Genomic DNA, 13,699 nt, shown 5'->3' with positions numbered 1-13,699 from the left:
GAAAAGAATATTAAATAAGGACAAAGACTCAAGTAAGACTAAATGGATGCTACCTTTAATATATAACCAAATTTCTAATATATAGATAAGAAACTATATAATTTTGAGTAGGAGTAACATTCAAAATGGGTACAAAGATGAGAAGCAGGTTCTTTTCTACACTATTGTGATCATCAAAGTCCATCCACCGACACCAACCCACACCAGCCCCTGGGCAGAGGGTCATCCTGGGCACCAAGGATTCCTCCAGGGGATTCTTGGTTCCACAGGAGACTCAGAACAAAGAATTACTTGGGAGAAGGGGAGAGGCAGTGGTGCATCAGAAAGGGAGTCATGTAGCTTAACTGTATGGTAACAACTACATCTCTACAGTCACCAACAACATTTCAACGAATACTGAAAGCATGTTTGCAAGTTTTAGCACAGAAACAGAGCTGTGGCATATATTCTTTCTCAAAGAACAGGACTCAAGTAGCTGAGAAGGGCATGCTATATTCAACTTCAAGAAAGACACACAGAGCAAAAGCAAGAAAGTAGACCCCAAGCTAACTACCTAGTTTCATCAAATTACTCATGGTAACCTGTGGCCTAGACAAACAGCCTTTACTTTCAGTACAATACAAAAAAAACATTATGAGAGCAAAAACATTTAAATGATTATTCCCTCAAGGAATATGAGATAAGGTAATAAAATAGTGTGTTACCAGGTCTGTACTTCATATACACTGTTAGTATGGTAGTTAAGAGAGGAACAGTGTGGGCTAAAATATTTAACAATGATTTTGAAAATGCTGGATATGTAAACACAAACACAAGATAGTTAAACAATTAAGAGCCAAACAAAGTTTCTTTGATAACAGGTGAGCCCAGACCAACTAGGATTAAGGTGTATCTCAAATGTGGCAGATGACTTGAGCTGAAATCTTCTAAAATAACAAACCCAATGGTCCATGTACATAGGGCTTCATCTTTGGAAATCAAATGCTATTTTATCCCCGTCACCAAATCAATAGATTTCAGACTAACTTGATTTTATAGGGTGCATACATTCACTATTATTATTTACCATTATTAACTGAAACCTGAGTTTTTCTATTTGGCTCAACTGAATATTGGACAAAAAAACACAGCCCGCAACATGTTAAGTATTTCAAATCAAAATCCACTATTATATAAGGGGCTATATTCTCACATTTTAAAACAATCAGGATTTTCAGTTCTTGTCATGATGGAATACCTAATGTTGGGATACCATTCTGCTATAAACATCTGTAAAAGCTAGACCAAATATACCAACAAACAAACAAACAAACAAAAAAGCCCATTTGTAGGCCTTAGACAATAACCAACACAGCACTGTGATCCTTGATAGAAGAAAACCAGATAAATCAAATCCCATATTCACACTGGCTTTCTCCTTAAGGGCATTTTCCAAATCATGGTGTAGAGAAACAGAGCCCAAGCAGTGTGGCAGTCCTGTTGGAAGCGAAGACTACAATTAATGTTCGGGGCTGCTAAGGTAGCTGAATGGGGGAGTTGGGGGGCAGATTATTAGAGAGAAAAGAGCCAAAAAGAAAAAGTTACAAAACTATATAAAAATTTCCCTCTGGTGGGGGGACACACAGGACCTCAGTGGTACAATCAGTTAAGTGTCAGACTCCTGGTTTCAGCTCAGGACATGATCTCAGGGTTGTGAGATGGAGCCCCATGTTGAGCTCTGCTCTGAAATGGGGTCTGCTTAGTTTCTCTCTCCCTCTCTTGCAAATAAATAAATAAATCTTTAAAAAAAAAAAATCCCTTCTGGGTTCTCATCTGCCTCCTAGGCAGAGATGAACAGTGTGGGTTAAAATACTTAACAGTATTTTGTTAAACAGGGTGACTCCTAGAAGCCTAGGAGCCTAAAAGCCTCCTATGGGAGAGGCTTTTAGCTAAACAAAGAGTTCAGAGCTTGCACAGTTCTGAATAAATGAAGTATAGACTAATCAGAGGAGAGAGACCTTGATGAATGCCACAGGTGTTTAGGTGAGACCCTAGATAATCCAAGCCTTAGAATAAAAACAAAATTGAAACAGACATTCCTTAACAAAGCCTAAAACTGAACTTCACAGAATCAAAGTGATCCACTGGCAATTTAACTGCCCGCCCGAATAAAATGCATTTTTACTTAAAGGAAGATAACAACCCAAAGTTTCTATAATAGGGGTCAGCAAACCTTTCGAGTAAACAGCCAGGAAGTAAGTATTTTTAGGTTTTGAGGGTCACAGTCTCCACTGCACATTCTCTTAAAACAAGAACAAGACCTTTAAAAAAGTAAAAACCATTCTTAGCTCCTGGGCCACACAACGGCCACCAGGCTGGATTTGGCCCATGGGCCAATCTGCTGTCCACTACTCCACATTATACTCACAAGTATCCATCATACAATGCAAAATTAGTAGATATGTGAAGCAGGAAAACTGTTTGATAATCAAGAAACAAAACAATCAAAAGAAGACTTAGGAATGATCTATATATTGGTCTTATGTAAGCACTTTAAAAATAAATGACAACATATAAAGACAACAGAATTAAAAAACAGAAAATAGATTAAAACAGGATACATTTCACTAGAGAATTAGAATCTATGAAAATGATCACAGAGATATTCTAGAACTGCAAAACATGTGAAATAGAGGAACTCCTTGAATAGGTTTAAAAGCAGAATAAGCACCATGAAAAAACCCCACAGAATCAGCACATGCAAAAACAGATTAACAGTCACTCAAAGGACAGAAAAAAATTATAAGTAGAACATATGTTAGATGTGATATGTAGTCAAACAATCTAATATATATGTAACTGAAGTATAGAAGGAAAGAAGAGAAAATGGATCAGAAGCAATAACTGAATCAGTGAAAGATGAGAACTTTTCAAATGTTATAGACATCAACCTACAGATTCAAGAACATCAGTAAATACTAATCAGGAACAACACACACATAAAAAACCACATATACCTATATTACAGACAACTGACTAAAAATCAAAGAAAGAGAAAAATCTTAAAAACAAAGAAGGAAAGGACCTCTCTCCTGTCCTTCAGGTGAATACAGTAAAAGTGAAAGATGACTTCTCAAGAGAAATATGAAAGCTAATGAAGTGGCATCATTAAACTACCGAAGGAAAAACCTATCAACACAAAATTCTATTGTCCGCAAAAATATCCCCCAGAACGTGAGGAATAACAAAAGATAAAAAGTTGAAAGAATCTATCATAAACAAACCTTCTTTAAAAAGTAATAAAAGTAGTTCTTTAGGATGAAGGACGATGATTCTAGATGGAAGCATGGATATATAAGAAATGCATAAGTGCAGAGTACAGATATAAAGACAAATATACAGATTACTGATTGTTTAAAGCAATAATAACAATGTCTTACAGGGTTTATAACATATGAGGGGATGTTAAAATACATAATAATAGCAAAAAAGTAGGAGGCAGGTAAACGTATTTAACTGTTTTTAAGCTTTTTGTATTGGGTGGGTGAACATGTTACAAGTATTAAAGGTAGACTGATAAGTAAAGACACATTTTGTAATTTCCATGGTAAACACTAACTGTCAGATATTAAGAGGTTACCCCAAAAAAGCTAAGAGAGGAAATAAAATAGAGTAGGAAATACTTAGAAGGGCACAAGAGAATCTTTTTTTTTGGTGAGAGCATCTTATTGTACCTCCACAGATGTATACATATGCAAATATTCACTGAGTTTTATACTGAAGATCTATGCACTGTACAATATATAGCATGTATATTATAACAAAAAAAATCTGTATATAACTTCCAGGGCACAGGGAGACTGATCTGCAGTTACTTTCTACACAGAATCCCCAAAACTAGTTTACAGCAACTTTCACAATTATTTTTTCCCATTATACTGGGCACTCAGTAATTACCATCATTAAATGGGTATATGAACAACCCACAATTTACTGTACATCTGCCAAGATAATAAATACCTAATTCTCAAAACTATAAACTTAACAATTATTTTCTTCTTTACTTTTTAAGAATAAACTGGCATTTTTATAATTTCTGTGTATATGTATTTTTAATCAACACTGCCAGGAAATACACTAGGTGCTGGAAACAGTACATAGGTGAAAATATACATATAAAGCAATTAGCATACTGCTCTTTTATGGAATTTTAATTATAATATTCTTCTAAGAAAACATCTGGAACTACAGAACAGATTAAGTCTATTAAATCACAAGCAACAGAAGAGAAGAATCAACCATTTTAAATGTAGGAGTTAGGGGCGCCTTAAGCACCTGCCTCAGGTCATGATCCCAGGGTCCTGGGATGGAGCCACACATCTTCCTTTCCCTCTCCCACTACCCCTGCTAGCATTCCTGCTCTCATTGTCTTTCTCTCTCTCTCTCTCTCTGTCAAATAATAAAATCTTTATTTTTATTAGAGCAACTAATGTATAGTTACAAGTAACAAGTAACAAGTAGAGCAACTTGTGTATAATCACTAAGCTAGTAAGTCTTCACACTAAAGACTTACAAATTCATTACTGGATAACTGTCCAGGAAATCTCTCAGCAGAAGTAAATGTCATTATCAGTAACAAACTTATATATGACAAATGTGCTACAAGACCTAAGAACTATATATATACACCTCATGAAACATAGTGGGATTAAGGGGAAAAAAAACAAGAAATAAGATAATCTTAATTGTGCATAATTATAAACCTGATTAATAGTTTCTTACTATAATATAATTTAGGGAAAAAAATTTTTAACAAAATCTTTAAAGATCAATGATATACTACAACGTTTGCATTTTCAAACACTATGGTAACTGGCAAATTATCACATATTTTTGCACTCAAGATGACCGGCTGCATTTTAACATGTGATTTTACTTTAAAAAAAAAAATTCTTGGTAAACAGTAAATTCTCTTTCAGGGTAGACACTGTCGAAAATCAATCTGAGCCGTATCAAGGTTAAACAAGGGAGACTGGACACAATGTTTGCTTAAGACACACTAAAGTAACAGTAAAGGCAGTAATCAAAGTGAGTCTGTATAAGTAACAGTCTCCTCCATGACCATCTCTCACACCCTTCTTGGAACTACCCATCACTGTAAGAACCAGAAATTTAAAGAAAATAACCCAGTAAGGCTCTGGACTCAGGGACAGCTGCTGATTCATGTTTACTGAGCTGAAAACAGGGAAATCTATGTAAGTGCAAGTCTACATACTCAGCTGAGAGCTCTCCAGTCCCTTTCTCTCACTCAGTTCCAGGAAGACAAAGCAAGGCTACAACTCGAGGCAGATGATCAGAGGATTCCTCTCTGGGGAAAAGAAATATTGAACTAACCAAATATTATTACATGATTATTTTGTTTGGAGGAAGTATCTGTGTATGGAGCAGGGAAAAGAAATATGAGATTTTTTTTTTTTTTTAAGATTTATTTATTGATTTGACAGACAGAGAGCACAAGTAGGCAGAGAGAGAGAGAGGGAAGCAGGCTCCCTGCTGAGCAGAGAGCCCGATGTAGGGCTCGATCCCAGGACCCTGAGACCATGACCTGAGCTGAAAGCAGAGGCTTAACCCACTGAGCCACCCAGGTGCCCCAGAAGTATAAGAGGTCTAAAGTCTCATCCTTCAAAGTCAGTACAGAATATGAACAAAAAAGTCAGGAAAAAACAGAAATAATATAAGGACATTTCTTACAACCTGAGTAATAAATATGAGAGAAAAACTAAATGTGCTGAAAGTTATTTATTCTAAGGCAAGAATCTGCTAATTTTGCTATAACATTCTTAAAACTATTTGGTTTTTTAAATTATATACATGAAGGGCAACTGGGTGTCTCAGTTGTTAAGCATATGCCTTCGGCTATGGTCATGACCCCGGAGCCCTGGGATAGAGCCCTGCATCGGGCTCCCTGCTTGCCAGGAAGCCTACTTCTCCCTCTCCCAATCCCCTTGCTCCTGTTCCCTCTCTCTTGCTGTCAATTTAATTAATTAATCAATTAATTAATTAAATCTTTAAATAAATAAATAAATAAATAGAATTTTATGTATGAGGGACGCCTGAGTGGCTCAGTCAGTTGAGTGCCCAACCGTTGGTTTTGGCTGAGATCACGAACTCATGGGTCATGGAATCAAGCCCTGCATTGGGCTCTGTGCTTAGCAGGGAGTCAGCTTGAAAGATTCTCTTCCTCTGCCCCTCTCCCCACTCACTCACTCTCTCTCCCTCTAAAATAAATAAATTTAAAAAAAATCTTGGGGTTCCAAGTGGTACAGTTGGTTAAGCCTCCAACTCTTGGTTTCAACTGGGGCCATGATCTCAGGTCAGTCGTGAGATTGAGCCCAAGTCAGGTTCAGCATGGAGTCTATTTGAGATCCACTCTCACTCTCCCTCTGCCCCGCCTTGCTTGTATGCTATCTCTCTCAAAAGCAAATAAATCTTTAAAAAAATCTAAATTATAAGGACACTTGGGTAGCTCAGTCGGTTAAGCTGCTACCTTTGGCTCAGGTCATGATCCCAGGGTGCTGGGATTGAGCCCCATATCCGCTTCTTGCTCAGCAGGGAGCCTGCTTCTCTCTACGCCTCTGCCTGCCACTCTGCCTGCTTGTGTGCACGCTCTCTCTCTGATAAATAAAATCTTTAAAAAAGAAAAAAATCTTAAATTGTATACATGAATAAATGAATATATGTAAAACAAAACACTTCTGAGGGAATCTGAGTGACACATAAATGACAGTATTTTAAAAGAACTAACATCAAATTTAAATAGGGCTAGAAAATGACATTTAATAAAATAATAGTTAAAATGTTGACAAGAGGTGCTAACAGACCTTCTCTCTCTCTCTCTCTCTCTCTCTCTCTCTCACACACACACACACACACACACACTCACTCCTGGCTCTGCAATTGCTTTGGCAAGTAACCTAATGACTCTAAACTTATTTTCTCACATATACAATATGTAAAGTCAATGGAACAATAATCAGGGGAAAAAATATCCTTAAAATTCTATCCTTTTTTACAGATATAGGACTAGAGAGTGATTATAAATAAGTCAGGGCACCTGGGTGGCTCAGTCGGTTGGGCATTCTCATTTCAGCTCAGGTCATGATCTCAGGGTCATCAGATCCTGTGCTGGGTGTGGAGGCTGCTTAAGATACTCTCTCAAGGAACCTGGGTGGCTCATCTTGGGGTCATAACAAGAAGATACTCATCTTGGGGTCATAACATCAGGCCTGTGCTGGGCTCTGACCTGGACATGAAGCCTGCTTGGGATTCTCTCTCCTCCTCTCTCTGACTCTACCACCTTACTCACGCTCTACTCCTTTAGTTTCCCATCCTAATCCACATTCACCTGCTAACCCTACCTTTATAGCTTGATTTACACTACTAAATTGTTTAACATATTATTTAACAGACAAAAAAAGTATAAGGATCAGCCAACTAAATATTCATCAACCCAAATTATCACATAACTAAAATATGTATTAATTGAATTTCACCTTAGTTTAAGAGAAAACAAAATCTATGATTTATGGTATCTTTCATCAACAACTGAGGTACTGGTATCATTAAAAAATTATCAGTTATTCTTAAGTACATAAAGACTGATAACAAAGAAAACACTTTAGAGAACAGCTTTAGTACTTTAAAGGTAATTTTATTTCCAAAAAATAAACTGAGGGAGGAGTCACTGGTAAGATCAATTGGTAGACCATGTGACTCTTGATCTCAGGGTCATGGGTTCAAGCCCCATGTTGGGTTTGGAGCCCACTTAACATAAAAAATATTTTTTTAAGATTTTATTTATTTATTTGACAGAGAGATCACAAGTAGGCAGAGAGGCAGGCAGAGAGAGAGGAGGAAGCAGGCTCCCTGCTGAGCAGAGAGTCCCATGCGGGACTCGATCCCAGGACCCTGAGATCATGACCTGAGCCGAAAGCAGCGGCTTAACCCACTGAACCACCCAGCCACCCTCTTTAAAAATTTTTAAAAGAGTCAAAAAGTAAACTGAGGGAAAACTCAATGTGGGCAAAAATAAAAGCCAAAAAAAAAAAAAAAAAAAAAAAAAGGAAAGGAAAGAAAAAGAAAAAAGAAAAGAAAATCCCTGAATGCAAAAGCTTTGTTCTCTGTCTTCGAACAGTGCTATCTATGAAGCACCTTAGAACTATACACTGAATAAATTTCCCTTCCATTGATCCTGAGCGTGACCTTGTGATAGAACTGACAAATAGAATATGGTGAAAGTGATATTATGTGACTTCCAAAGCCAGATCACAAAAGGCAATATGGCTACAACCTGGCTCCCACTCTCTCTGTGGATGCTCACCTTTGGAATACAGCCACTGTGCTATGAAGAACCTCAGGGCACACAGATAGATCATAAGGTGTTTAAGCCTCAGCTAAGGTCTCAGATAATAGTCATATGAGTGAATAAACCTTCAAATGATGCTAACCTCCAGTCTTTCAGGCTTCTAGCTGAGGACCCATACGCAGAGAGTACTACATATTTTAAAGCATTTAATGTTTCCATTAAATACTTTGTGACTGACAATGAATTCAAGGACATGGGAGAGAAAACACACTCCACAGGCTGGCTACAGTAAAATAATGATTGTGCCAAAACCACAGTGAAAATGGAACTTCAAACTGAAGCAATGCTAACAGGCTTATCTCAATCCTGTATATGCAAGAGAAAGAAAAAAGGAACTAATGAAGTTATATCAACTCCTTCATTACATCATGGGGGGGAATACAGAAAAGGTTTTGATGAGATGAATACCAGATGGAAAAAAACACACTTTGGCAACAATGAACATTTCATTTGTGGTACAGAATTCCTGCAGGGAAGGGAATGACTCCAAAAGCTAAGATGTTACAAATTATTGCTTGGTTAATCTCTAAAGGAAACTGAGCAGTTCTCCTTCCCAGTGAATAGAGAGATGCTGGTGAAACTAGCAGCTGCCCACAGTGTCTATTTCTGAGACTTAATGGTACTTGATGGACACAGAGATCAAATACCAGAGATTTGAACTTCCCTCTTAATGTACACAGCATAACTAAAGAGCAATTCACATAGATTAAAATATGCAGCATCTACACAAAAGTACAAAGCAACTCGGACATTCTGAATGACTTGGGTCCAAATACACAGAGGAATAAATATACTACATATCCAAGAGTCAATTTCTCACATTGTTCCTCTTAAACTGTTGATAACCTGAAGTAATGGTAGAAAAGTTTCAGTACCATATAATATTTATCATTCTAGTAGTAATGCACTCAATTATATTAGAGCTGATATTTAAATATATATAATAAAAACCTATAAATATAGTAAATATATGTTTCTCTAAAAGAGCAATTAATACACTGTTTACTATATTGAAAAATACAACATTCCATTATTAACCAAAGTGCCCAAAAGAAAATATTTTGCTAGATGGGAAACACAGTAAATCCACCTGCAATATTTTGAAACAAATATAAAACTGTAAGTTAAAATGTAAAATAAACATTAATATTAAGAATTATTATTTAAAACCTCCCAAAAGAATTTTAGTGAATCAGTAACAGGAAAAGGGACTCATTTTCTTTTTTTTTTTTTTAAGATTTTATTTATTTATTTATTTGACAGAGATCACAAGTAGGCAGAGAGGCAGGCAGAGAGAGAGGAGGAAGCAGGCTCCTGCCGAGCAGAGAGCCCCACGCAAGGCTCAATCCCAGAACCCTGGGATCATGACCTGAGCCGAAGGCAAAGCCTTTAACCCACTGAGCCACCCTGGCACCCTGGGACTTCTTTTCTTGTATCAATTCCTAAAACATGAGTTTCCATTAATAAAAACTTTTTATGAAGAACTTCCTTCATTGAATATTATCCCTTGTTGGCAACCTATACCACTTATCTATCAACATGACAGAATACAAAAAAAATTAAAGCTTAACATTTGGAAAAACACATTAGTTGAGTAAGTTAGATAATATCCTTAAACGTACTGCTCTGCAGTCCCTTTTCCAGTGTGAAATGGCCTGAAGTTTCAGTAAAAAAAGATAAATTCACAACCATGTTATATGGTAATACAGAAAAATTTAAGCTTAAGAAACTGGTAAGGAAATAAGATTAATATTTTATTTTCCCCAACTTTACGGACATATAATTGAGATATGACACTGTCTAAGTTTAAGATAGGACAAGATGATCTGATACACAAACACACACACTGTGAAACAATTACCAGGATAAAGTTAGTACCTTCATCACCTCACATACTACCTTTTACTGTGTGTTCTGAAAACATTTAAGATTTATTCCCTTAGCAATTTTCAAGTATACAGTAGAGTACTACTGACTACAGTCACTATGCTGTACTGGAAGTTTGTACCACTTATTACCAACATCTCCATTTCCCCTACATCCCAACCCCTGGAAACATTTTACTCCCTGTTTCTAAGAGGTCAGCTTTTTCAGCTTCCATTCAGGAGTAAAATCAGACAGTATTTCTTTCTCTCTAACTTATTTCACTAGGTATAAGCCCATATCCATCCAGGCTGCTATAAATGGCAAGATATCAGCAGATTAGTATTTTATATCACTAGCCAGGTAACACAGCAGGAAACAGATGGAAGGTGTTATTTTGGAGATACAAAAATGAGAAATGAGGAATCCAGTTTGAACATGGACTATATACCAGCTACTATTATTTTTATAATGTTTGATTTTTTTAAATATTTTATTCATTTATTTGACACAGAGAGACACAGGGAGAGAGGGGAAACAAACAGGGGGGTGTGAAAGAGGGAGAAGCAGACCTTCCACTGAGAGCCCAATATGGGGCTCCATCACAGGACCCTGGGACCACGACCCGAGCCAAAGGCAGACATTCAACGACTGAGCCACCCAGGTGTCCCATAATGTTTGATTTTTGAGGGTGACAGTAGTTCTGTGGTAATTTATGAGATTCCTAAGCTGCAGAAGTACTAAACTTTCAGAAGAAAACACAGAAAAAGGAAAATAAAGCAAATGTGCAAAATTTTAACAACAGAATAGTCTAGCTAAAAAGATGTTGGTATTCATTTTTTTTTAAAGATTTTATTTATTTATTTGAGTGGAAGAAGAGGGAGAAGAAGGTTCCCCACTGAGCAGGAAGACTGGCACAGGGCTTGATCCCAGAACTTCTGACTCATGTGAAGGCAGACACTCAGCAGACCGAGCCACCCAGGAGCCCCTGTGGGTATTTATTGTTCTATTCTCCCAACTCTTTTGCAGGTTGGAAATTTTTTAAATAAAAAAAAAGGAACACACTCTTGTATATAATGAGACAGACACAAGAATGTTCGCAGTAATGTTACTGACAAGGGCCCAAAGCAGAAAAAAATCCAAATATACACCAACAGTAAACTGGACAAGAAAATGGTGACCAAAAAAATGAGTAAATAAACTGTGGTATACTCATACACTAGAGCACTATACAGCAATGAAAATGAACCAACAACTGTTAGCATGCCACATGGGAGAGAGAGCCCCACGCAAGGCTCAATCCCAGAACCCTGGGATTGAGTCACAATGTTAAGCAAATGAAGACAGATACAAATAGGATGAACAAATATTTGTTAAGCAAATATTTCAGAGAAGACTCAGGTTAAGATCTGGACTGTATTTATCTTTGTTTAGCAAGTTTTATTCACAGAAAATACAAGGAAGATTATAAACAAGATGTATAAATTATTTAGGAGAACACCTTGCAAGCACATTTATAAAAAACCTCCCATATACTATTGATCTGCTCCACTAATCAGAATGCACTGTTGTCTGTCAACTTCTTGAAAGACCCAGTTTAAATCAGAACTTATACTAGAAGCTTACAAAGCCATACTAAACAGACTTTCTTCACTGAATAAGGCTTTCAAACTGTACTACAATTAAAGTTTTAGTTTTAAAATACCATCTAAACTCAGATCTATAACCAGAAATTATTAGAAGAAAAAAGAACTAAAATACTTACATTAACTTTGAAAGCTTGTACAGTGTTATCCAGAAGAAGGATGTTGCAAACCACCTCAGTATGCTGTCTGTCTCGGGCCAACTCTGATGCTCGTACATTGTAGGTTCTGCCAGCAGGCAATCGGAAACGTGAGGTCATTACTGTCCACACTCGGACTAAGTCGGAAAAAAAAAAAATTCACTAAATAAAAGAATAGCTGAAGATATGAAGTAGTGTAAAACATCAAGGTTATTATATAAAATTTGCAACTAACACTTAAGTAAAAAGCAATTATAACTTTTGAAACACTAATAAAAATCATATGTATTAAAAAAGGTACTGTATATAATTCATCACTTGAACTACATATTCAAAATGCTTGGAAGAGCTTTATTTTGAACAGTTCCATTGAGAAGACGATACACAAATTATTCAGGAAGTCATAATCCAATTCAAAATATATAAATTTGGGAGTAGCCAAAAATCGGGTAGGAGAATATGCCACCTTAGGAAGTTGGACATTACTCACTGATACAAATATTTAAAAACACTATAGAATGGAAACAGGAGGGAAGACTATTTACCTCTAAAGGACCTTTACCTTTACTAAAATTAAGATCTGGGGGGAAGCATAGGAGTTTGTTCAATTTTTTAAAATACAATAAACTCTTGATTTTAACTATACTAAAATTTAAACTAATTCTAAAAGGATTATTCTTATTATTCTCAAGAAAACAAAAATAAAATAGAAAACATAAGGCTACAGATCTTTGCTTCTCAATTTTTAACCTAAAAGGGAAAAAAACGACATTGCCTATAAAAGAACAGATAACACACTGATATCTGCAGTACTTGATGTTAAAAGGCAATGAAGATGGGGAGGAGACAATGAAGATGTAGCTTTGAAGTTTTGAAAATTATATGAAACACAGAATTATATACCAAAAAATTCAGCATTCATGTGGGGAATAAAGCTAAAGATATTTTCAGACATTCAAGAATTCAAAGTTTAAAATCCACAAAACTTCCCTTTTAAAGACGATTAGAGAAAGGAAATAGGATGTATTAGAAACACAAGTATACAGAATTTTTTAATATGGCTAAGAAATAAGTAAGATATTTGAACAATGAGTAAGCAAAAAATAATCAAAGAAACACCAATTCAAATCAGTGATATTCAGTAACTGCAGCTGACATCACAGACTGTTCACATCAAAAAGATTAAAGCTAAAAAAAAAAGTCAGTGTTATACAAGTATGAGATCTGTATAAGGAAAACAGCTTTAGCAGTTAACAAAGAGGGGCTAGCCAAGTAAGATTCACCAATTAAAAGACAGGGATTGGTGGTTTCTGGTGCCACATGTTAAGAGTTTGCAAGTCTCTCTATTCCACTTTCACAAGTAAAAAGTTGAACAGACTGGAAAATCACCAAGGCTGCTTTGATTCACAAGAGAAGACACAGGGCAAACAACTGCCCCCAAGACAAAAGAGATAGGCAAATACAAAGGATCTCAAGTAGAGACTCACAAGCAGAAACCACCAAGGAGCCAATACATGGGTAAGAAAATCTGAACTGTAACCGGCAAATTGCAGGAGGCTTGATGTGGTCAATTCTGAAAGTTAAGAAGCCCAGGGGGCCCAGTCATAGGAGGACTCCCACAATATGGTGAAATTTACTTCCAGGAATCC

At 36.4% G+C, this 13,699-nt stretch overlaps 1 protein-coding gene across 3 annotated transcripts in view; it reads right to left on the bottom strand.

Annotated features, from left to right (window-relative positions):
• The window catches only part of PTPN4 (protein tyrosine phosphatase non-receptor type 4), a 216,864-nt gene that overhangs the window by 168,165 nt on the left and 35,000 nt on the right, over positions 1-13,699 (bottom strand). For all 3 annotated transcript variants that reach the window (XM_059394458.1, XM_059394460.1, XM_059394459.1), the window contains exon 2: positions 12,033-12,187. In XM_059394458.1, coding sequence (XP_059250441.1) covers positions 12,033-12,170 — 138 coding nt within the window. In that variant the 5' untranslated portion in view covers positions 12,171-12,187. The remainder of the gene's footprint in view (positions 1-12,032; positions 12,188-13,699) is intronic.

This window comes from Mustela nigripes, chromosome 3 (assembly GCF_022355385.1).
Source record: "Mustela nigripes isolate SB6536 chromosome 3, MUSNIG.SB6536, whole genome shotgun sequence".
Lineage (NCBI taxonomy): Eukaryota > Metazoa > Chordata > Mammalia > Carnivora > Mustelidae > Mustela > Mustela nigripes.
Note: the sequence above shows the minus strand (reverse complement) of the source record. Positions and strands in the feature narration are given on the sequence as shown.